Source organism: Tursiops truncatus, chromosome X (genome assembly GCF_011762595.2).
Source record: "Tursiops truncatus isolate mTurTru1 chromosome X, mTurTru1.mat.Y, whole genome shotgun sequence".
Lineage (NCBI taxonomy): Eukaryota > Metazoa > Chordata > Mammalia > Artiodactyla > Delphinidae > Tursiops > Tursiops truncatus.
Window position 1 is genome coordinate 95,997,782 of NC_047055.1, and position 26,611 is coordinate 96,024,392.

The 26,611-nt window shown below is 40.8% G+C and overlaps 1 protein-coding gene across 6 annotated transcripts in view; it reads right to left on the bottom strand.

The window, feature by feature from the left end:
• The window catches only part of SYTL5 (synaptotagmin like 5), a 235,682-nt gene that overhangs the window by 6,806 nt on the left and 202,265 nt on the right, over positions 1–26,611 (bottom strand). For 4 of the 6 annotated variants that reach the window (XM_073799051.1, XM_033849444.1, XM_019943657.2 and 1 more), the window contains exons 16-17: positions 25,469–25,677; positions 21,819–24,538 (exon numbers count right to left, since the gene is read on the bottom strand). In XM_073799051.1, coding sequence (XP_073655152.1) covers positions 24,396–24,538; positions 25,469–25,677 — 352 coding nt within the window. In that variant the 3' untranslated portion in view covers positions 21,819–24,395. Of the gene's footprint in view, positions 1–21,818; positions 24,539–25,468; positions 25,678–26,611 lie in introns of those variants that run through there. The other 2 variants (XM_033849443.2, XM_033849441.2) reach the window with 1 other exon arrangement.

Sequence of the window (26,611 nt, forward strand, 5' to 3'; positions counted from 1 at the left end):
TATATGACAACGATCAACTGGAACTATAAGTCCACAATGATGTAAAATGGTCAAAAACCAGAAAGCATGTTTTAAAAAGACATATATAATGATGTGAATCAATAACAAAACGCAAGTACAAGCAAAGGATGTTAGACAGATGACCATCCACCAAGGATGAAGGGGTAGTCTGTGAGAAAATGATGTTGGCCCAACATCAGAAGCACATAGATAAGACAATCTAAAATTAGAGTCAGTATGTGGATTGTGGGAAAATAGAGTTTCTAGAACACGGCACAGCTGGAGGAGGACATATTTTTCAAGGACATGGTATTGACTGCTCTCTCCCCACAGATGAGGACATGGCCTTGCTGATCTTGGTTCAAATATGAGAAAAGACAGTAATTCCATTTCATTTAACAGCAGTGTAGCTCATACCATACGAACTCTCCTGCTGATAATTACAAATCTGGAAAAACAACAACAACAAAAGAAGTCACCTGAGTTCACTGGAATTCAACCAAAAGCAGGCAAAGACTACAGAAGATACGACCCTCAAAGAATGGAAGCACACTGGATGAGATCCACATTTAGTGGGCTTTTCCTCAGAAGCCTCCTCCATTTGCTTGGTGAATTGGACATGGAGCTCAAGCAGAAGGATCCAGTCTTACTGAGCTAAGGATTCGCAAGACAGAGGTAGAGTGGCTAGAGAGGCTAGAAATTGAGGAGGAGACATGAGAGAGGAGAAAGCCACAGGGAGGGAGGCTCCACATATGCCTATAAATTCAGCTCAAATCCTTAACTGACCCCTGAAGTGTGCATGTGCAGAGCAAAGCTCCAAGGAGTCCAGGGGCAAAACAACAGCTGAAAGAACAGCTGAACAGACATCTCAGTAGCTGGTCAGTGCCGGAGACTGAATCAAGCAAGGTAAAGGGGCTCTTTGAACAAGTTGGGCTTCCACTGAAAACCCAGAAGTAAAGACTAAGCCTCTGGTCTAAGGTAAACTGAAATAGATCTGCTCAACAAAGCCTAAAACCAAACCTCCACAAGATCAAACTGATGAATTAGTAATTTAACTGTGCAATAACGAAAATGAGGCTAGCCTATGTGTGTAAACATTTCCTTAAACCAGTAGCTCTCAAACCTTTGGAGGACTCCAAAGCACTTTCATTTATGTTAGTTACATCTACCAATATTTACTGTGCTAGAAATTAAAACTGAGAAGAAATCAATCCCATTCACAATTGCACCAAAAAGAATAAAATACCTAGGAATAAATTTCTTTTCATTCATGTGTCATATTTATTGAGCACGGCACCTTTTTTTTTTACTTGTTTAAAATTAATTTTTATTGGAGTATAGTTGCTTTACAATGTTGTGTTAGTTTCTACTGTACAGCAAGCAGACGAAGGGGCAAGGTAAAATCCCCCAAGACCAAATAAATGAAGAGGAAATAGGCAATCTACCTGAAAAAGAATTCAGAGTAATGATAGTGAAGATGATCCAAGATTTTGGAAAGAGAATGGAGGCACGGATCGAGAAGATACAAGAAATACTTAACAAGGACCTAGAAGAACTAAAGAACAAACAATCAGTGATGAACAACACAATAACTGAAATGAAGAATACACTAGAAGGAAACAAAAAGATCCTAGGAATAAATTTATCCAAGGAGGTGAAAGACCTGTACACTGAAAACTATAAGATATTGATAAAAGAAACTGAAGGCACAAGTAAACAAAAAGATATTCCATGCCCATCGACTGTAAGAATATTGTTAAAATTTCCATATTACCCAATGAAATATACAGATTCAATGCAATCTCTATCAAAATTTCAATGTAATTTTTCACAGAAACAGAATAAACAATTCTGAAATTCATATGGAACTACAAAAGACCCTGAATAGCTAGAGCAATCTTGAGAAAAAGGAACAAAGCTGGAGGCATCACACTCCACTCCCTGATTTCAAACTACATTACAAAGCTATAGTAATTGAAGCAGTACGGTATTGGCCTAAAAACAGACACACAGACCAATGGAACAGAAAAGGGAGTCCAGAAATAAATCGATGCATGTATGGTCAATTAATTTACTATAAAGGAGCCACAAATATACAATGGGGAAAGGACAGTCTCTTCAATAAATGGTGTTGGGAAAACCGAACAGCCACATGCAAAAGTATGAAACTAGATCACTATCTTACACTGTACACAAAAATCAACTCAAAATGGATTAAAGACTTGAATGTGAGACCTGAAACCATGAAACTCCTAGAAGAAAACATAGGCAGTAAGCTTCTTGACATCATCTTGGCAATGATTTTTTTGGATCTGACTTCAAAAGTGAAATCAACAAAAGCAAAAAGAGTCAAACTAAAAAGCTTCTGCACAGCAAAGGATACCATCAACAAAATGAAAAGGCAACCTAGCAAATGGGAGAATATATTTGCAAATCATATATCTGATAAAGGGTTAATATCTAAAATATATTAAATCATACAACTCAATAGCAAAACAACAAGCAATCCAATTAAAAACAGAGAGAAGATCTGAATAGACATTTTTCCAAGGAAGACATACAGACGGCCAATGGTACATGAAAAGATGCTCAACATTACTAATCATCAGGGAAACGCAAATCAAAAGCACAGAAATATCACCTCACACCTGTTAGAATGGCTATTATCAAAAAGACGAGACAGATAACAAGTGTTAGTGAGGATGTGGAGAAAAGGGAACTCTGTGCACTATTGGTGGGAATGTAAATTGGTGCAGTCACTATGAAAAACAGTATAAAGGTTCCTCAAAAACTTAAAAATAGAACCACCATATGATCCAGCAATTCCCGTTCTGGTTATTTATCTGAAGAAAATGAAAACACTAATTCAAAAAAATACATATTCACCCCCATGTTCATTGCTGCATTATTTACAATAGCCAAGCTATGGAAACAACCTAAGTGTCCACTGACGGATGAATAAAGAAGCTGTGGTATATACAATACAATGGAATATTATTCAACCATAAAAAAGAATAAAATAATGCCATCTGCAGCAACATGGATGGACCTAGAGATTATCATACTAAGGGAAGTAAGAAAGCCCGAGAAGGACAAATATTATATGATACCTCTTATACTTGAAGTCTAAAAAACAAACACACCCCAAGCTCAAGAACAGACTGGTGGTCACCAGAGAGATGGAGGTAGTTGGTAAAATGCATAAAGGGGGTCAAAAGGCACAAACTTCCAGCTGTAAAGTGAGTAAGTCATGGAAATGTAATAACAGCAAGGTGACTAGTGTTAATAATATTGTATTTCACATTTGAAAGTTGCTAAGAGAGTGGATCTTAAAAGTCCTCATTGCAAGAAAAAAAAATTTTGGTAAATACATATGGTGACAGATGTGAACTACACATATGGTGATCACTTCACAATATATACAAATATTGAATCATGTTTTACATCTGAAACTAATACGTCAGTTGTACCTCAATTAAGACTCAAAAAGTTTTCACTAATTTATATTTCAATTCATTTAGGAAAAAAATAAACTCATGTTGATGTAGATAGCACATTTTTTAGAAAAACTACATATGCTTCTCAAACTTTTTAAAAAAGCGAGATGTGTGGCATCATTTTGCATGATTGCAAGTCTCTTCAAAGTGCGCCATAAAAGCAGACTTCAAGATTTTCATATATGCTTTTCCATTCAGTCTGTTGCAGTATCAATGTTGTTTTGATTGAAGTATATGAAGAAAATCTGATTTCACAGAATCATACATTTGGAAAAGAGAAATAGTTTAATAGCCTTATTTAGATAACTGTGGATGGTTTTCTCTTACATTTCGCCAGAACTCAGCAAGTGGTAGTTCCTTAAAGATTAATGTCACTATGGAAAACTTCGGATACTGTGTTGCGTTCAAATCCATCGGTCTACCTTGCACTTTGAATGGATCTTTTGCTCATGCACAATTTTGTATTCGATAACTGATGCACTGGTCATTTAGAACATATTGGTTCACTGAGTCAGGCAGATCTTCCAAAGGCCGATAAAATTTGTTATACAGTATCAAAAATTCACCTTGATTAATATCATCACCGATCCCCCTACCAGAAATGTCTCTTAAGTATTGGGAAGCTGTTTTGCTTCAAAGCTGAAATTTTATCATTGGCAGCACATACTGTTCCTTGAAGTGACAGGCTCACTTTGTTCATTTTTGAGAAAATGTGTGCCCAGTCCTCAAGCCTGAATAACTATAGTTTATCTGTCATTCATTCTTTAAAATAAAAATAGTTGCAAAATGCAGCCGGTTCAATATGTAACTCCAATGCACTAGTGCTTTTCCTTGAGACAACCCTGAAACTTGGGCACGCATAAAAAATCTTAAAAATCACATGTACTTAAAGGTCAAGATTTAAAGACATTAATAATTTTTACTGCTTCATCAGGACTTTTAAAAATGAAAGTGGAGTTTTATTTTCTTACTGTGTATTTAGGCGAAGAATCTGAAGTGCTTGCAGTTTTACTCACGATTGCTTCTGGACCATCGAAGCAAATGTCAACCCAGGGGGAAAAAGTAAATAAGGAAAATATTCTTGCCGACCCCTCGAAAAGATTTTAGGATGCCCAAGGGTCTGCAGACCACACTGTGAACTGCTGCCTTCAACTAAAGTGCACTGATTGTGAATATAATTCTGGAATGGTGACAGAGGCTTGAGTAGGAAGGCGGGTAAGAATAACAAAAATTGGGCTTTTTTCTCAACTCTGGCAGGAGTCATGGACAGTGTGCCTTGTAGAGACCCAGAGCGCAAGGGAAAATCCCTTCAAATTTGCTGCATCTGTTCCTGTGGTCTGCAGCTGTCTTTCTTTCTTTCCCTTTTTTTTTGGCCGCGCCATGTGGCTTGTGGGATCTCAGTTCCCCGACCAGGGATTGAATTTGCACCCTCGGCAGTGAAAGCACGGAGTCCTAACCACTGGACCGCCAGGAAATTCCCTGCAGCTATCTTTCTATCAATGAATTCTATAATCCTTCACTAATATAATCAGAAATGAATAGCAGGGATGAACGGACTCTTTTGGCCCATCGAGAATCCAAACACTGCATACACATTATCTCATTTAATCTTCACAAGAAATCATGACTATTTCCTCTCCTTCCTGCTTTACTTGCTTTTTAACAATATTAAATTTGGAACCTGGAGTCACAGAAGAGATACTGGAAGGTTCCCCTTACCTTAGTGCCCTAAGGGGTGTGTCTTTTTCAGCAAACATCATACTTAGCCTACCAGTTCTCTCAACACCATTTGTGTCAGTCTTTCTTAACCTCGGATGCACAATGGAATTACTTGGGGAGTTTTAAAAAAGACTGATGCCTTGGTGCCATCCCCAGAGATTACGATGCAAGTTCCCTGGGTGCAGACAGGACCTGGAGAGACTTTACAAGGGGATTCTCATGTGCAGCCAAAAGTGTAAATCACTATTGGGGATGGGGTGTGGAGGATGCCGGTATAACCACTGACATAAACACTTACCAAAGTCATTGCTTCTCTGCCTATGGTCAATGTTTAGAGTTTGCATTACAAAGTTAGAAGCATGCTTATCTCATCTAAAATATAGCACTTGTTTCTCCTTAGGAGAAAGACATAGAAATGATGCAAGGCAACTATCTCTGTTAATCAGAATCAATTTTACTGGTGAATGTGCAGCGTGAAGATGGATTTCTCGTATTTAAAAAAATTTTTTATTGAAGTATATTTGATTTACAATGTTGTATTAGCTTCTAGTGTACAACAAAGTGATCAGATACACACACACACACACACACACACATTCTTCTTCATGTTCTTTTCCATTATAGTTTATTACCGGTTATTGAATATAGTTCCCTGTGCTATACAGTAGGACCTTGTTGTTTATCTACTTATATATAATAGTTCATATCTGCTAACCCCAAACTCCTAATTTATCCCTCCCCCACCCCCTCTCCCCTTTGGTAATCATAAATTTATTTTCTATGTCTGTCTTTCTATTTTGTAAATAAGTTCAATTGTATCATATTTTAGGTTCCACATATAAGTGATATCATATGGTATTTGTCTTTCTCTTTCTTAGTACACTTAGTATGATAATCTCTAGGTCCATCCGTGTTGCTGTAAATGGCAATGTTTCATTCTTTTTTATGGCTGAGTAGTATTCCATTCCATTCCACAGCAAAGGAAACCACAAACAAAATGAAAAGACAACCCAAGGACTGGGAGAGAATATTTGCAAATGATGCAACCAACAAGGGCTTAACTTTCAAAATATACAAATAGCTCATACAACTGAATATCAAAAAAAACAAACAACCCAATCAAAATATGGGCAAGAGATCTAAATAGGCATTTCTCCAAAGAAGACATACAGATGGTCAATAGGCACATGAAAAGATGCTCAACATCACTAACGGTTAGAGAAATGCAAACCAAAACTATAATGAGGTACCACCTCACACCAGTCAGAACAGCCATCATTAAAAAGTCTACAAATAACAAATGTTGGAGATGGTGTGGAGAAAGGGAACCCTCCTACACTGCTAGTGGGAATGTAAACTGGTGCAGTCCCTATGGAAAACAGTATGGAGGTTCCTTAGAAAACTAAAAATAGAGTTGCCCTATGATCCAGCAATCCCACTCCTGGGCATATATCCAGAGAAAACTCTAATTCGAAAAGATACATGCATCCCAATGTTCACAGCAACCCTATTTACAACAGCCAAGACATGGAAGCAACCTAAATGTCCGCTGACCGATGAACAGATAAAGATGTGGTATACATACATCGACACGTGCGCGCATGCACACAATGGAATACATTTCTATTATTATGTCATTTCTGAAGATGCTCTGAAGATGCCTAAGGCTTTGTTTTCCTGTTTGTTCTATGGCTGTGTCGAAGCTCGGGGGAAATTTAATTTCTGTGCACAGAGCTTGGAATTTTGTTTGTTTGTCCGTCTCTCTCTCCATCAGAAGTGACAAGTTTCCCTGTAGGATGAGGTTGTACTTAGGTAGCAGTACCCTGGGACTAACAAACTGATTTCAAATGGAACTGAAACGCTGTCATCTGTCTGACTACAGATCAAATCTGAATTCTTCTCTCTGAGTATCTTTCGATGCGTCTGTGAGTCTCATGGAATTCCATTTGACTCCTGGGCAGGCTATTAAGTGGGTTTCTGATGCCCTCTGAGAGTAAGCATGGATTCAAAGGCTTGGAGAAGAGTCACCTCTTTCTTGGAAAATTGGAATGGGAAGAAATACTCTCATTTCTCAGTAAGTGGCAGCAATTCAGAAGACCATCCTGTGAAGGGACTGATTTCCAAGGCCCTCTAGAGGAATGCTTCTTGGAGTATAGTAATGTCAATAAATGCATTATTCAGTTTGATATTTTTTGATAGCAAAGCTTTCTCAGCAAAGGAAGCAGCACATTGATTTACATTCTGATGTAAGCTCCTTATTTTATCATGGACCAGTGCTCTGAGTTGCTTTGCTCCAGAGGAGGGCCAGAGGAGACACACTTGTTTCTTTCTCTCTACGGGAACAATGAGGAACTTAAGAATTAGAAAAAGGAAACACAGCAGACTTTTCCAAAGGCACAATAGCTCTTGTACTAGTCTGAGTAGCCTCAATTATTGCTAGATTTCTGTAATCAGATAGCCTATGCAGATCGGGTCACTAGTTTTGCTCAAGAGTTGGTAAGTTCTAGACAGGCAGCCTACACTAAGTAATGTCTTAGGCCATAAAGAAGGCCCATGGCTGTTAAAATAGGCTTGGCCAGAACATATGTCAGTTGTCACGCAGAGCAGTGAATGTGAGTTAACTGCAACTTGTGAGGACTCCGATGTGTTCCCGGACCATTCTCTTCTTGTAGAAAGCTCTGAACTCAGTTCATGAAGAGTCACAGGCAACAGTCAGTTGGCCTGCTTCACCAAAAACCAAATTGTACCCAGGTCGGTAGCTGTTTCTTTGGAGTCATCTCATTTCAAGAGGAATGGAATGACTCAAGAGCATTCTAATGTTTTAGCTCTGGTGTAACAGTTAGAAGCCCCGGGCAAGGACATGACCTCGCCATTGATTACCCGCCTCAAGACTAAGAAAGAGCATCTAAGTACTTAAGAAGAATCAATGTTGATTCTGATTTTTGAAGTTCATTCTGAATAACACGCAATCTGTCACAGCACTCCACTGTATCTGTCCTTTGAGGTGAGCTGCACTGTGAATATTAATCATTCATTGGTTCATTCATTCACCGGGAGTATATTACAATTAGCATTCCTCACTGATCCTCAGATGCACTTTTTTCCCCCACATTTTAACATCTCTGAAGTGGAGAGTGTCTTACAATCAATGACATTTTTTGAGTCTAAGTCCTGGTGGGAAATGGATGGCAGATTCTAGTGGGAATTGAAGATGACATAATGAGAGGATTACTTATAATGGGTGAGCATGGTAAAAGGAACCATTAAAGGATACTGAAGCACTCCAAAGCTAGTAGCCTCCGAGGACATTTACCACCCTAGGCCAGAAGGGCAAGCGGAGGGAGTAATTACTGGAACTCAGAGAGAACTCTACGTAGAGTTTTAGGACAGACCACCTAAGCAGAGCTGTGATAGAAGAACACAGCCTTTAACAATCCTCAGCTCAGCAGGGAAGGAGCATGGGGAATAAATACCCTGAACTTTCTCTCCTCCTGTTCTCTGATCTCCCACTATTGGCTCCAGTTGGCCAAACCCAACTGAAAACCAGAGGGTGAAGGAGCAAAGCACAGTTTCGAAAATTGCAGAGAGGGACCCTGCAGAGAGGGAAAATTGCAGAGAGGGACTCTGGTCGGGCAGACAGAGATCACCCAGCACAGTTCATCCCTTCTACCCTCAGCATCTACTCTTTTGTCTGAATAAAAATCTCATGTCCCCATCACCTACTGGAGTCAGCAAACTAGAGCCAACAGCCTGGCCGTTTGTTTTTGTCAATAGCCTTATTGGAACACAGGCACACACATTTCTTTTTTTTGAAAAGGAAGTTTGCCTTTTTTAAAAAAAATTATTTATTTATTTATGGCTGTGTTGGCTCTTCGTTTCTGTGCGAGGCTTTCTCTAGTTGCGGCAAGCGGGGGCCACTCCTCAACGCGGTGCGCGGGCCTCTCACTATCGCGGCCTCTCTTGTTGCGGAGCACAGGCTCCAGATGCGCAGGCTCAGTAATTGTGGCTCACGGGGCTAGTTGCTCCGCGGCATGTGGGATCTTCCCAGACCAGGGCTCGAACCCGTGTCCCCTGCGTTGGCAGGCAGATTCTCAACCACTGCGCCACCAGGGAAGCCCAGGCACACACATTTTTAACATATTGTTTATGGCTGTTTTTGCTCCACAATGGCACAGATGAGTAGTCGCAACAAAGACTGGACGGCCCATAAAGCCTGAACTATGTACTATCTGTCAGATACTATCAGAACACTTCCTGACTGTCGACGACTGGATCAGTTCTCTCATACGCCCACCTGAAACTTAAAATCTTAGCTACCACCAGTGCTCTTCCCAGAAGCTAGCTGGAGAAAAAGGGTGGAAGAAACAGTTAATCAAGACCAAACAAAGATGCTTCAATCCCACTTACGTAGCTGGTCATGAGATCTGCGTTAATGATCATTTCAAATTCTCCTGACTCTCTGCCAGCCCTTCAGCTGAATTGCTTTACCTGGAGGATTGACCCAAACCTTCATTCGGGAAGGATCTGATTCCTCAGTGGCCATCTTTATTGGGTTGCTGCAGTTTTCCCCTGGCCAGGATGACTGAGCAATGGAGTACTGAGAGATGCCTCAATAAATCCCCTGAGCTCTGGCCATAGTTCTCCTTGTAACCATTGTGAATGAGCAACGCAATTTCCTCTTGATAATCACCTGAGTTATACAGGTAACCTCTTCTCTACCTGTAGGTTTACTGGTGTGAGGAGTGCCATATATTTAAGAGGCATTCTCAGCTTCCAATATAATAGAACCATGACAGCTTCCTATGTAAAAATGCTAGTGCCTTCCTTGGACACTACAGCCCTTAGGCTCACCGAACCCAAGTTCATGCAGACATATAGGAAAAACTACTTAAGTAGGCTATTAGGTATAACAACGATAAGGGCCATCCGCATTTGCACATCTTTGTCCCTTAACCCATGGGTTTTGGCTACAAGAGCTACAGCACCATATGTCAGCTGCTGACTTAAAGCATATACTCTATCACGTAAGATTCTCTCCAGCTTCAGTAAGCATTGTATATCAGCTCATTCTGTAACTGAGCTTTGAGTAAACCATTCCATTCTTCTATCAAACCAGCTATTTTCAGGTACTGAGACACATGGTAAGACCAATGAATTCCATAGCATGAACTCCCAGATGCACTTTTTTCACTGTAAATTGAGTTTCTAGGTCAGAGGAGAGATCATGTAATGTCTTCTTTGAGTCTAAGTATAATGGTGCATTCACATGACAGAGGACAGTTTATCTTTACTCTCTTATCTAAGAAAAGATCACCATCTCTCTGGCTCTCTGTTATAATGGGCTCCAGAGGAATCCTGATTGTCTTTACGTATGGAATAGCAGACCCATCCACCATATTGATGACACTCTTGCTATTCCAGATGTGCTGTCTTTACCAGAGCAAAGCAATAACGTCTCTAGTACCTGGTACCCAAATATTGACTGGGAAAATTTCTTTTCTTTCCTATCAGCAAAGATAATCAGAAGCAGGGGTGTCTATTGTAGAGACCAAAGGGAATCTTTTTAAGGGAACATACTTCTTTCAATGACCATCTTTGCACATTCTGAGAAACCTAAAAGAGAAATTCCTCTTAATTTCTGGCTACCTGGTTTTTTTCTGGGTATTAGGGGCACAAAGATCGGAAGAGCATTTTTTTCTCATTCATTCCAACAGACTAACTAAGCATCTATTACTTTGCCACATGCCTGTAAGGCTCCTCAAACACAGAGCTAAAATTCTATTTTGAGAGCCTACTTCTTAAGAACACCCCAATACCAATTACTATATCAGTTAGGGTCCCAGCCAGAAACAAAGGGAACACTGAAACTGACTGTGACACTGAGGAAAAATGAATAGAAAACTATTTATAAAGGTGTGGTCAAGGTTAAGGGAAAGTAATGAGGGATGGTGAAACTGGCCACAGTCGAGGACTTTACCACTCATAGGCCTGAAGGGGTGAAGGGAGGGAGTGGTGACCGTAGGTCCAGCTGGAGGAGAAGGCCACCTGCCAGGAGCTATAATCCTGAGCAGAGGAATGTAACGCCCAGCACTTTGTGACCCAGCAGGAAAGAGCCAAGGGAAGAACTGTATCAAGCTCACTTTCTTCCCACCATTCAATCTCCTACTGGTTCCTGCCTTTGGCCAATCCCAACCCAAATCCACAGGGCAAGACAGCCCCAATGAAGCAGTTCATTAAGGTTGGCCTCTTGGGGCATAGAGCAGTGTGAAGAAGGGCAAAGAGAAAAAAAAGCAGAGACAGAGGCAGAACGTCCAGTACAACATCTTACTGTTATAATTGGCTGCGTTTCCCCCCTGTTTTAGTGGTATCTGAAGCCTTGCTGCACCTTACAATCAATGGCTTCTTAAAGTCAATGAATTTCAGCATGTACAAGGTATCAGAGAACTTTAGAACTTGAGGGAATGTTGGATTGCACTTAGTCCAAGCCCCTCAGTTTATAGATGAGAAAACTGAGGCTCAGGGAGTGGAAACGTCTTGCTCAAAATCCACAAGAAGTAGCAGAGCTATTACCCTCTTTCATCCTTCTGCAGGATGGACAGAAATGTATTCCTGACTCAGGCCTCACGGTTTTCACTGGCCTAAGCCCAGCTGGTCTCCAAATGCTTTTCTCCATACCTGATTACCATCAGCCACACAAGTGCTAAATATTGACTGACAGTGGAAGAGACATCCTCTAGAAGATGTCTCTCTGACTGGTATTATGGAATAGAGCTTTCACGGGCTCTACTTCCTCAGGCTTAGAGGAGACTGTATCGAGGTTCAGTCGGTCCTCATTGGATTCAGCAGGTTGGAAGACTCATCCATAATTTTAAAAGTAGCCAGGTCTTCATTGCACATACTCTGAAATGAGGTCAGCTACACACTGGGGAATGTCTTCAGGATAGTAACAGGAGAACACAAGAAAAAAAAGGAGGCTAGTAAGCAGCCATGTGTTTATGGGGAGAAATCAAAATTGAGGAAGAGAAAGGATTCAAAGAAAAGACTGACTGCAGATCAAAACTACAATAAGGCATCACCTCACACCTGTCAGAATGGCCAACATCAGTAAGTCTACAAATGATAAATGCTGGAGAGGGTGTGGAGAAAAGGGAACCCTCCTACACTGTTGGTGGGAATGTAAGTTGGTACAACCACTATGGAGAACAGTATGGAGTTTCCTTAAAAAACTAAAAATAGAACTGCCATAGGACCCAGCAATCTCACTACTGAGCATATACCCCGAGAAAACCATAATTCAAAAGGAGTCATGTACCACAATGCTCACTGCAGCTCTATTTACAATAGCCAGGACATGGAAGCAACCTAAGTGTCCATCAACAGACGAATGGATAAAGAAGATGTGGTGTATACACATACACACACACACACACACACACACACACACACGAATATTACTCAGCCATAAAAAAGAACGAAATAATGCCATTTGCTGCAACATGGATGGACCTAGAGATTATCGTACTAAGATATGTAAGTCAGACAAAGATGAATATCATGATATCATTTATATGTGGCATCTAAAAAATGATACAAATGAACTTATTTACAAAACAGAAATAGACTCACAGACATAGACAACAAACTTATGGTTACCAAAGGGGAAAGCGGGGGGAAGGATGTTAGGAGCTCGAGATTAAAATATACACACTACTATATAAAAATAGATAACCAACAAGGACCTACTATATAGCACAGGGAACTATACTCAATATCTTATAATAACCTATAAGGGAAGAGAATATGAAAAAGAATACACACACACACACACACACACAACTGAATCACTTTGCTGTACACCTGAAACTAACACAACATTGTAAATCAATCGTATTTCAATAAAAATTTTAAAAAAAGAAAAGACCGATAAATGGGGTGAGTCTTAGGCCAATGTTCACATCAACTACAACTAACAGTCTTTTAAGTATCAAGTACCTTAAATATCAAGGTCCCGTCTGCCATATTCTCTACACCAGTGCTTCTTAAAGTTTACTGTGCTTGCAGATCAACTAAGGACCTTGTTCTAGTGAATACTGTGATTCATTCTGCCTTGGGACCCAACATTCTTCATTTCCAACAAGCTCCGAGGTAAAGCTAATGCTGCTGGTTCATGAGTCACACTTTGAGAAGCAAGTCTCCAGCTCATAACAAGCGCAGAATTTCTCTCTGGGGTACATTTTGGTGAAGAACAAAGAGCATGGGCTTTGGGATCTGAAATGGGGAGCCAGACGTAGGGTGAGGCTCTATTATACACTAGTTGGGCTATTTAACCTCTCTGAGACTCATGTCTCTTTTTTTTGGTCCTTTGTCTTTTTAAAACACAGATAATAAATTAGATAACAATTTGTGAAGCCCCTGAAGTACACTAGGTGCTCAATAAATGTCACTTCTGATCCCTTCCCGTGTCACTACCCATGATTTACTGAGGGGAGGGCAAAGGGAGTGATGGTGTCAGGGTTCAGCTTTACAGGAAAATAAGGGAGCAAGAACCAAAATGAGGGTTAGATTCAACAGCTAAGCACCATGAAGAGTTGTTCAACGTCATCTAGCCTTAGAAACAGACACCAGATAGTCATCCAATCTGTGTGTCTCAATTCAGCAAATGAGCTTCACTCCGAAGACAAATAAGTATAAAATCTAGAAACAATAAATGCTGGAGAGGGTGTGGAGAAAAGGGAACCCTCTTGCACTGCTGGTGGGAATGTAAACTGATACAGCCACTGTGGAGAACAGTATGGAGGTTCCTTAAAAAACTACAAATAGAACTACCATATGACCCAGCAATGCCACTACTGGGCATATACCCTGAGAAAGCCGTAATTCAAAAAGAGTCATGTACCAAAATGTTCATTGCAGCTCTATTTACAATAGCCCGGAGATGGAAACAACCTAAGTGTCCATCATCGGATGAATGGATAAAGAAGATGTGGCACATATATACAATGGAATATTACTCAGCCATAAAAAGAAACGAAATTGAGCTATTTGTAATGAGGTGGATAGACCTAGAATCTGTCATACAGAGTGAAGTAAGTCAGAAAGAGAAAGACAAATACCGTATGCTAACACATATATATGGAATTTAAGAAAAAAAATGTCATGAAGAACCTAGGGGTAAGACAGGAATAAAGACACAGACCTACTAGAGAATGGACTTGAGGATATGGGGAGTGGGAAGGGTAAGCTGTGACAAAGCAAGAGAGCGGCATGGACATATATACACTACCAAACGTAAGGTAGATAGCTAGTGGGAAGCTGCCGCATAGCACAGGGAGATCAGCTCGGTGCTTTGTGACTGCCTGGAGGGGTGGGATAGGGAGGGTGGGAGGGAGGGAGATGCAAGAGGGAAGAGATATGGGAACATGTGTATATGTATAACTGATTCACTATGTTATAAAGCAGTAACTAACACACCATTGTAAAGCAATTATACTCCAATAAAGATGTAAAAAAAAAAAAGAAAAAAAGAAAGTACTAGACATTAAAAAAAAAAAAAGCAGGAGGAATAGGTGACACACAACGCATCTTCAAGGATATGCATCTTCAAGTACCCAGGAATAACTTGTAATAGAACACAGGAGAGATCTTAGGAAAGTGAATTTAATGAAAAAGACATTACACTTTGCACTAAGTACAGAGTGGCACAAAGCTTTGGTCTGGGGTGCATATTCCATACAGAAGCTTAGAAGTAGGCATGTTAAGTGTTTAAGCATTGCTACTAATTTTGTACTAAATGTGGCAAAACAAGTAAACAGGAACAGTAATTTGTAGCCAACAATAGAACCAAGAAAACTAGCAAAATGAATGTAGACCTCCCATTATCTCCAGGGAATTTTCTTTTTTTTTAAATTTTGGCCGTGAGGCTTGTGGGATCTTAGTTCCCTGACCAGGGATTGAACCCGGGACCTTGACAGTGAGAGCACGGAGTCCTAACCACTGGACCGCCAGGGAATTCCCAAGGGAAGTTTTAAAATATTATTGTTTCTTAGATCTTTCAACCTTCTCTCCATCTCCCTCCCTCCCCCTCTCCCTCTCTCTCCCTCTCCCTCTCCCCGACTAAAAACAGTGATACTGTATCGTGCACTTAAAAATTTGTTAAGAGGGTAGATCTCACGTTAAGTGCTCTTACCACAATGAAAAAAAGACATAAATGAGTTACCAAGCCACAAAAAGGCATGGAGGAACCTTAAATGCATATCGATAAGTGAAAGAAGCAAGTCAGAAGAGGCTATATCCTGTATGATTCCAACTACATGACATCCTGAAAAATATATAGACATAGTAAAAAAAAAGAGACCGTAAAAAAGACCAGTGGTTGCAAGAGGTTGGAGCACAGGGGATTTTTAGGGCAGCACAATGATTCTGTATGATAATGTAATTGTGGATACATGATATTAGGCACTTGCTAAAACCCATACAACTGTAAAACACCAAGAATGAACCCTAATATAAACTATGGACTTTAATTAATAATAATGTACCAATATTGGTTAATCAATTATAATAAACATACCGCACCAACGAAAGATGTTAATTACAGGAGACACTTGCAGGGGGAGGGGAGTGGTAGTATATGGGAACTCTTACTTTCTGCTTAATTTTTCTGTAAACCTAACACTGCTCTAACTTCTCAGTCTAAAGTGGATTAATTTAAAAACAAACAAAGAGATCAACTTCGTATCAGAGCAGGAGCTTAGGAGAGTAAATTGGCAGCCAAAGCAGGCGGGTGCCAGTGACAAGGCAGATATAGGTGACTTGGTCACTGGCAGAGTTTGGAAAATTACCGCTCATACTTCTTCCCAAGGAGAGCTGCCATTCCAATGTCCCAGGAACCCAGTGATCCTCAGCTGTTCTTAGGGTACTGAAAGTGTGTCTTCCCTCTCCAGTGCACTAAACCCTTGGACTCATCTTCAGGCCCAGAGCAAAACAGCCTGCCTGTGACAGCTACACTCAATCCAGGAACGGGGACCTAGCGCATTCAGAGTTGGGCCAGTTCTTGCCCCGATGATGTGGTGCCCGTCTCAGAGGTTTATTTACACTGTTTATTTTGAGGAATCCTGCCTGGTGGAAGGGATAAAGGATATCTCCAATGGAGGGGAATCTCCAGTGGAGGCAAACCCCCTTCTCCCTATGTCCTTAGCAATTCATGCCTGGCCCAAGTTATATCCCCCATTCAGCAAAACAGAAACCCTGTCTCTAATCAGACCTGTCTTTCATCAACCATGAATTGCTCTTCAGCTATGGGGTCCCCTCCTCACTTATCTACTCAAGCAGACATTATTTCTTCCTGCTAATACCATACTTTTCTTGAGAGGAGTTCCCTACCTCATTACCTTTTCAGGGATGTTTAGTACCCCTTAAAATTTGACACCCTGGGAAGCAGCCAGGGCAACCCCCCTCACCCCAACCCGGCTTTGTGCATTCAGATCCTTTGCAAAAAAATGACTCTAACAGAGCTGGGTTCGGAGGTGATAGGAAAGAGCTGAAAATTAATAATAACATTTCCATTAATCCAAGTGGCATAAAGCATTGAGGGCATCTCCTAAGGTTCTGGGCGGCACCCCATCAGTCAGAGGCACAATGTAAGACGATATTTAGGAATCAAGAAGGACTAATTAATTGTGGGTAGTGAAGAAGGTCAAAAGCAAGAAGATTCAGGAAAGTCTAGACATTTCTTTCTTCATATCAACTGAAAGCCAATGATCTCTCTTCAAAAATGTCAATGTATGAATAATGAATATTGGAAAGGACGGAAAAGAAAATATATTCCCAACACTCAATCACTCTAACTACAGTTCAAACATAAATGATTGACATAAACTGTTTTGTGGTGGAATGGCTCCCTTCTTTCCTTGTTTCCAAATGTGAAAGATTTAAAAAATTTTACTGTTAGGACTCATCAATTCCCATGGATCTGCACAAACAAGTTTCAACTTCTGAAGACAAAATGAACCTCTGGCTAAGTAGAAAAACATGCTTAGAAAGAAGAGTCAGATTCCTTTCCCAAAGTAAGCAGATCTAACAATAAAGGGATAAAAAGAAAATATTTTGATTCAAATCCATATCTAGTTCTCTGCTCTTCTATGGACTTTTTTCCTCAGCAAACACCCATGATTTAAACTTTTGCCATAACTATTATAATAAAATATTTTACTTGTTTTATTAGTGTCTGCCTCAATCAGAGAAAAAGGAAAACGATTAGAGACAATTATCCCCTTGTGCTGAAATACTGGAAAGAAAAATATGATCTATTTTGTCACTTATAGGCAATACTAACTATATACTCTACCTCCCTTCTCCAAGTATGAAAGGAACCCTCTGCCAGAATAGTTTAATAAATTCTAATGTGGTAAATGAGGTACAATTGCTAATCTGTGAAACACTACGCATTCCTCATAATGACAACAGCAGTTTGTATTTCTATAGGATTTCTTTTGAGAGGATGGTAAATTTCCTTCTGTAGATAAAAAGTGTGATTCTGAACAACATCCCTGTGAAGAAGGTAGGTGTGATCTCCCTGACATAGGGGAGAAGCAATGGGCCATAGAAAGAGACGGTCATTACACTGAAAGAACGTTAAGGAAAAGGGTGGAAAGATAGTTGGCTTATGGGTTCCACAACATCTTAACAAAAAACGGACCAGTTTTTCTCTCCCTCAAATTAAACACTTTTGCAAGACTTACTATCTAATCAGATGCAGTAGGAAATTCCACAATGCGTGACATAACAAAGTAAGGGTTTTTTTTTTTTTTTTGTATTGTTGCTGTACACTGGAGACCACTTCACTGTACATAGAATGATTAAGACCTAGCCAAGCACCCAGGAAAAGAAGGGCCTAAGAGATCATGAACTACAGATTGCTATCTCTAGATCACTAATAATGACCTTTTTGTTTTTCACAGTGGGTTAAAATTTACAAAGCATATTCACATATATTACCTCATTTGATATCTTCAATTACTACAAGGCAGCCCAATTATCCCTATTTTACAGGCAACTAGATCAAGGCCTATAATAATTAATTAACTTGACTGAGGTCACATGCCTGGTAAGTAGTCAAGACTTGAGTTTATGTCAATCCGAGTTCAAGTTTGGGCTCCTTCCACCTCACCATGCTTGCCTTGCAATTAATAATGTCCAAGTTAGCCAAAGCCAATCTGTCATCATGATGTAGAGTGGGTCCAAATAATACAGTCAAGATAATTTGTCCTCTAATGCAGTCTTTCTCAAACTGTGATCCACTTTATTAGAATCACCTAAGAAGCTTGTTAAAAATGATGAAGTTTTCTGGAGATTTTGTTCAGTAGGTTTGGAGCAATGCTCTGGAATCAATGTATTAAATTCATACCCCAGATGATTCAGATAATCTTTTGGAATCCTTGATGTGGCCCAGTTTCCACGGCTCTTTGCTCAAACCTTGCAAGATCTGATTTTTGTTATAGTTTTGCCTATATAAACTTCCTCGTCCTATTTATTTTCTTTAATTTCAGAGGCCATAAATAAACCATTGTGGGAGGAAAGCCCTTCTGCCGACTTCTAAAAGCAATGCTCAGTTTAGGGTGAAATATCTACGTGGAAGAAAAAACAAACACTGATCACAGCCCAAAATGCCACAGTATTTCTTTCTGTGATGCTTCTGGGACTTGATATCTTCATCCACTTTGCTTCTAAAAGTGGGTTTGCCCTTATTTTTTCCACAGGTTTCTCCTCCCCCGCACAATACAAACGTTGGGGTAGCAGGTGATGCTGCTGCTGTTATTACTGTGAATCGGGGGGGCTCAATTCACACATTAGTTATGTATCAATACTTAATGATGACTGGTCATATACTTGTTTAAATTTCTTAAGGAAAAGGACGCCAAAATAAAAAGTCCCATCAAAATATCTTTGCTGTTGGTGCTTTTGTGACCTGGAAAATCTACCTCCTGATAATTCCAATGACAGTAACAACATAAGCAAAATGAGAGCCGATTCACTGGATCTTCCACATACCCTGCGGGTGCTATTTACAAACTGAATGGATCAGGTCAGGCCTGTAAGGTTGCCCATGTCCCTTTACAACTTGTCTGATTCAACTGAGGGAAAATTGAGGGCGCTCCAAATAAGGAGTAGGATCCTCCAGGCAAGGCCATGGTCTCTTCTTCTGAGGAGCTGAGATGCTGGGCTGGAGAGCACACTCTGTGCTTTTATCTATGCCAAGAGAAGCTGGAATGAGCTGTTTAGGGTTGTAACTAAAGTACTTATAGAAACGTCGCTTTTAAAAGATCAATCGGCAATCACAGTCGGAGATTTTTCTTGATCTATGTGGGTCCCAGTTTCCTTATCTGGTCTCACATTCTCTGATGTTACTTTTTTTTTTTTCATTTTCACTTAATCCACAAATATTTTCAAATTACCTACTCTGAACTAAGCACAGGGGATATAGCTGTGAAACAATTTAAATATAAATATTGTCTCGGCCCTTCTGAATCTTACATTCTAGGGATGTGGTGGGGAGTGAACTGACACAGGCATTAAAGGAGTCATTACGTGAATCATTTATGAAAATGGCGACGTATGTAATGAAGGGGAAAGAGAGGCAGGCTGTTGTGACCTAGTCAGGCAGAAGGGGGTCAGGAGAGGTTTCCCTGAGCAGGTAATGTTCAAGACCTGGATGATGAATGGAAGTCAGGCCAATGAGGAGAACAAGCAAGCAGATTCCTTTGCAAAGGCCATGAGATGGAGTAAAGGCTGGCACGATTGAGAAGCAGAAAAATGCATGGCGTGGCTGAAGAGCAGGGGAGAGAGAAAGAGGCATGGCCCGGGGTGAGCTGGAGAGGAGGAAGCAACGATCTCAGACAGGGCTTGGCAGGCCCCGAGCAAGAATTTGGATTTTATTCTCAGGGCAATGGAAAGCCACGGAGGGTTTTAAGGCATGATCAGATGTGCATTTTTTTAAAAGAGCACTTTGAGGATGTACAGATAGACAATGATGAGAAAGTATAGCTAGCGGTAGAAGTCGAATTTAGGTGGTAGGTATAAGGGCTCACTGTAAAATCATTTCAACTTTTCTGCATGTTTGAACATTTAAAAATAACATGTTGGGGAAATCTGGCCACCGTATGGAGAGTGGATTGAGGGAGGGCAAGAATGGTTGCAGAGATAGCAGCTAGGAGACCTGTAATAATCGTAGAGAGGCATAACGGTGGCTTGTACTCGGGTGGTGGCATGGAGATGGTGAGAACTGGACAGGCTTTTGAGATATTTAGGAGGTAGAATCAATATGATGCCCTGATTGATTTTGCCTCGGGGTAAGGAAGAGGCATAAATCAAAGATCACTCATTTGAAAAGATATATGCACCCAATGTTCACAGCAGCACTATTCACAATAGCCAAGGTGTGAAAGCAACTTAAGTGCCCATCAACAGATGAATGGATAAAGAAGCTGCGGTAGATATATACAATGGAAAAAGAACAAAATTTTGCCATTTGCAGCAACATGGATGGACTTGGAGGGCATTATGCTTAGTGAAATAAGTCAGAGAAAGACAGATACTGTGTTTTCACTTATATGTAGGATCTGCAAAATAAAACGAATGAACAAATATAACAAAACAGAAACAGGGGACTTTCCTGGTGGTGCAGTGGTTAAGAATCTGAATGCAGGGGACACGGGTTCGAGCCCTGGTCCGGGAAGATCCCACATGCCATGGAGCAACTAAGCCTGTGTGCCACAACTACTGAGCCTGCACTCTAGAGCCCACAAGCCACAACTACTGAGCCCACATGCCACAACTACTGAAGCCCGCGTGCCTAGAGCCCATGCTCTGCAACAAGAGAAGCCACCGCAATGAGAAGCCCACGCACTGCAATGAAGGGTAGCCCCCGCTCGCCACAAGTAGAGAAAGCCTGCGCACAGCAACGAAGACCCAACGCAGCCAAAAATAAATAAATAAATAAAATTAAAAAAAAAAAACAGAAACAGTTCACAGATACAGAGAACAAAGTAGTGGTTACCAGAGGGGAGAGGGATGGGGGAGGGGCAAAACAGATGAAGGGAGTTAAGAGGTACAAACCGCTAGGTATCAAATAAATAAGTTACAAGGATGTAATGTACAGCACATAGAATATTCTCAACGTTTTAGAATAACTGTAGTATAAAAATATCAAATTACTATGTTGTACAGCTGAAACTAACATAATATTGTTAAGTCAGCTATATGTCAATAAAAAAAAAGATCACGATCCAGTGTCTAGTTAGCATAACCTGGTGGACGATGGTACCAGGTACTGAGACAGGATGTACTGGAGTAGAAAGACATGGGTGTAAGAGAGAAGGTAGACTAAAGAGTTCATTTTTGAGTATGTCAAGAGCATGAGCTATCTTGGTGGAGATATCATATAGGCGGTTGGATCCGGGGCTGAGAGGAAGGATCTGGGTTCGGGATGTGAATCTGCAGTTATAAGCATATACATAATCATAAAACCATGAGCATACAATACATGATAATGCCGGAGAGGATGGATAAAGGGAGGAGAAAAGAAAGAACAAGCATCAAAGAATCCAACGTTAACAATCTTTAACAGAGAAGGAAAGGGAACAATTAATGAAACAGAAAAATTAGGCATGTATGATATTGCCAAAGGCCTCTATTGAAGGGCTTTTGGGTTGTTTCCAATCTTCTGCAAGCAATACCCTTGTATGTACTCATTTCTCACATATGTATCTATCTCTGTAAGATAAATACCCAGAAGTAGAATTGCTTGCAATATACACATCTCATTTTGAATTTCAAAGCGTTTAGTTTTGAAAAAAAGATTGCTTAGAAAAGCCACCAAACATAGACAGCTTAGTTAACCATATTTAATGTGGCATTTGATAGGACTGGTTAAGTAAATTTAATATATCCCATAATGTAATACCCTGTTGCCATAAAGAAGAACGAGGCTGTCAATATATTCTGATACGGAAGAGGAAGGACTTAATTTTCACAATTTTGAACCATTTGAGTTTTATGCCATTCACATGTATCACTTAGATTAAAAATATTTTTTGTACTTCTACACTATACTTAAAAAAGAGTAACCTAAAGATCAATTTACCTTTTATTTTTAAGAGCCACACCAACAGGTTTCTGATGGACTTAGGCACACCTGGGTCTTGCATTATGGAAATACCCAGTTAGATGTTGATTTTATGAAGTCACGACATAGAATTGCTCTGACCGTGGCAAAGGTCTGAATACATAAAGTTCATGCTCATCTTGAGTTCGAGTTATAAATTTTGGAATTGATTTTGCCACTTTTATTATTAGTGAATAAATCTACCTCATTTTGTCTACTTTAGAGATGTCTCCAGGCTTCACCATCGCCACCCTCTCTCACCTCCCCTAAAATGTCTCTGAAGACATACTCAGTCATATCAAGTCTGAAGACAATTTATATTTCCAATATAGGAAGTAGTGATGATCGTACACTTTTTGTTTTCTGTTTTTAAGAAGGGCAACATAGAGATATGGGTGTGAGTTTAAAAAAATGTACCATATGCACTAAGCCACACTAGACTAATAACTTCAATTTTCTAGAATGAGAGCCTTTTTTTTAATAATAATGAATATGGATTGCTTATTCCCCTTTCTAAGAATAATGCTAAATATATTCTTTTTTTTTTTGCTAAATATATTCTTAAACCTGTTTTCAAAATTCAAGAAGAAATTCAGAATATGGAACAATTAGCTAGAGTAAGCCTGAAGACGATTCTAGCTTTCCTACTAGTAAAATTCAGTATCTATCCTTTTAAGGATTTTATCAATACATGAATTCAAGTGAAAAAATGAGCTGAGGGGTTAGAACGTGACTCCAGAAGAAGACTGGGTCAGTTACGTTCATACACAAATAATCAGACTCTGCTCCACCTCCCTTGGTCTAGGTCCTCCTGTCCATCACGATAAGCATCGGATCACGCCAAAGACCACAGTGAAAAGAACACTGGCCTAGGGGTCACACCCTGGATTTAAGTCTGGATACACTCACAGCTTCTATAATACCTTGGGCAAGTCATTTCTGCTTTCTGGGCTGCAGATTTGGAATCTTCAAAATGAGGAACCAGGTCTGAGGTCCCTTTCAGCTTTAACTCCCTTCATATCTAATTTGGTGGCTAAAGTCTCTGGAATCCCAGGTGACAGAAGGTAAGGTAGATTGAACTCCTGGCCACATTCCTTCATTCCTTCCTGCATCCTCGCTCTTGCCATGGCTTCAGTATGAGTAGAGTACGTTCCCCTGCCTCTTGATTTGGGGCTTGGCCATATGACTTCCTTTGAGCAATGGGATATCGTAGACATAACACAAGTAGGGGCCGAAAAATGTGCATTGCTTCTTATTCCCTCTTAGTTAATAGCTTAGAACATTTTATAAAATAAATGTCTACGATAGCTAGGTCATAATTAGGGTGACTCTACCTCCCAAGTTTGCCAGGTCAATCCTGGTTTACATCTGTTGTTCTGGTGTAACGATTTAGCTCTCTTCACTCCCCAAAGTGGGATGATTTACAGTATCAATTACATAGTCACCACAGAAAAACCTCAGTTCACCTTGAAAACCTACCCGGTTAATCCACAAGTTGGCCACGATAAGAGGGCCATGCCCTTGCCCCAGCGTCCATACCCACAATGCCTTCTTTGGATCATGGGGATTCCCACTATCCCCTCTTCTTACTCTTCAAGTGGTCTACATTCCAAGTGGCCCCCTTTTCCCTCAAACCTTGAGAAAACCTAAAGTCACTCACAATTAGAAAAAGTTTGGGGACTCCCAATCTCAACTGCAGCTTCAAATAAGCACGTGCCATTTCCCCTACGGTATAAGGCCTATGAATCATTGCACAATTTGCTTGTTGACACGACAGCGTGGTATACTTTCTATCATGCAATCAAAAAAGCCCTGGCCCACGCACATAGAGAGGTACATGCTTTTTTACACACCTGGCAAGACCCTAGGTGTTCATAACACTGGTATCTCTCCTCTCATGTCCCAATACCCTCAGGTAAGAAATGGCAGGGAAGCAGCCTCCAGGTCCCAAGCCTGCTACTGGTAGGAAATAACACCCAGACAGTCCCAAGAGGCCTCATTTTGGAGAACTGGTACCTTCAGAGCTTACTCTTCCCCATGCTGGCACGGAGCATGAGCACGCCCTCTACCAGAGTCCCAGGATTGTCTACCATCTTCTGCCAGAGGCGTTGCTCTTCCCCCTGAGAGTCCATCCAATCCACGGTCTTCCCATGGCTCACACCTAAAGAAGGGAAAGGGAAGCATTACACTTTACAAATGAAACGTTCTGATCTTCTGGAAGACACCTATCAACCTCTGAGGCGGACCCGCTGACCAGAGAGCCCTTCAGTGGCTTGTTCTCACCATATCGAGTGAGTGGAGTTAGCATGGACTACATCCTTTGTAGCCTGCATTACTCTCCTCTGCCTAGATGATGTGGAACAAACCAGGATGGCCCTAGGGGCTCATTTCTCCCTCACTTTGGTAGTTTAAGTAGAAAGCTGGCTCATCTAGACTGAGTTAACACAACAGAAGAACAGGCTGACTGGGAGTTTTTGTTTTAGTGGCACAGCTAGTCCTGGCTCTCCCGAATCTATACACGTGCTCTACTGCTGTAATTCCCCCCACCCTCCCCAATTCGCCCTGTTAAAGCTGTGTCTTGTGGAATCAGTGGTGTGTTTCCATGACCTGTTTGAACAACATGAGACATTATTTTTTAGGGGAAAAATGGATTTCCTTTCGATTCAAGCAGTGTAATGGCTGCAAGCATGGACAAAACTGAGAAGAGGTTGAAGTCAAGTTCGTCTTGGAAGTCCTTCTCTCCCCGGTCAGAAGCATGTGCTGTCTTAGTGATCCTCTCCCGAGAAAATCCTGAAGTAAGGCTCAAGAAAGTAGTTGAAATTCACTTAGACTAAAGTGTAAATGGTATTTTATGAAAGGACTGAATATAAGCACTATACACCCCACACTTCTAGCTGAAGGATACAAAGTTACATAGTAGTAATTCTAACAATGAACCAATCCTTGGCTAAAGTAATGGAGCATCTGTGGAAATTTCGAGAGTCGGCTAAGAGGAAACTACATGTACACTTAGGACACATCAAACCTGCAGGAACCACTCCCCTGCCCCAGGCCAAGTCACAGACTATCTCAGGTTTACCAAGTCCCTCACCGCTTCCAGAATTCAAACGAACTCCTCCCAGAAAGATGTTGCTGGAAAAGGCCTCCTTGTCCCAGACGGTAAGTTCTAGGCAAACATTCTTTATATCCTGGGGATGCAGGCCAGCGAACACGAAAGTATGATTCCACTGAGGGTTGACACTCTTTTTTATTACCAGAGTTTTGTGCTTGGTGGCTTTGCTATCATCAGGGAGCAGGTAGCTGCAGGAGAAAACACAATCAAGCCATCAGTGAGACAGTAAAGCAGAAAAAGGCACCCTTGCATAGTCATGTCAATTTCCCATAATTCCTCGTGTGTGTGTGTGCGTGCGTGCGTATGTGTGTGTGTTTATCTGTGTGTGTCTATTTGATTTTCTTTCCCAGTATCACATATGCTTAAATCTGGGTTTATTTAGTGGAATGGTTTATTATTTCTTTTAAGTGGGGCAACAGTAAAATGCCCACACTCTTTTTTTTAAAAATATTTATTTATTTGGTTGCACTGGGTCTTAGTTGCGGCACGTGGGCTCCTTAGTTGTGGCAGGCGGGCTCCAGGAGGCTCCTTAGTTGTGGCAATGCGAACTCTTAGTTGTGGCATGCATGTGGGATCTAGTTCCCTGACTAGGGATGGAACCCGGGCCCCCTGCATTGGGAGCGCAGTCTTATCCACTGTGCCACCAGGGAAGTCCCCCATCCTCTACTTTCTAATCCTGTATTGGTCCTTCCCTCCTACTGAAATGAAAATACCTCCTGTGGGAGACACTATGTAATAATGTTCTGCCTCCTATTACCTTTGGCCCACCTCTGAGGTGACATGAAGCCACGATGAGCACTTCCTGGCATGTGGACAGCTTCCTACTTCAAGTGCCTGTGTCTCTTTGCTTCTCTAATTAAGGACTTTGGTGCTCTGTGAGCTGACTCAGCTTCTGTGCAGGAAACCCTGGAATTACTGGGAATTTAATGTCCCCAGGAGCAACCCTCAACCAAGGAGTTTTAGAAATTGGTGGATGAGTCTCCCAGCTTCCCTGTCCCTTGAAGGGATGATCCTAAGGTACATTCCACAGAGTTCCTTCCTAAGTGGAACTGAGCCCCAGTTGCTCACAGTGGTAACCTGCCTAGTAACATATTTTTATCAATTTCCCTCCCTTCACTGTCT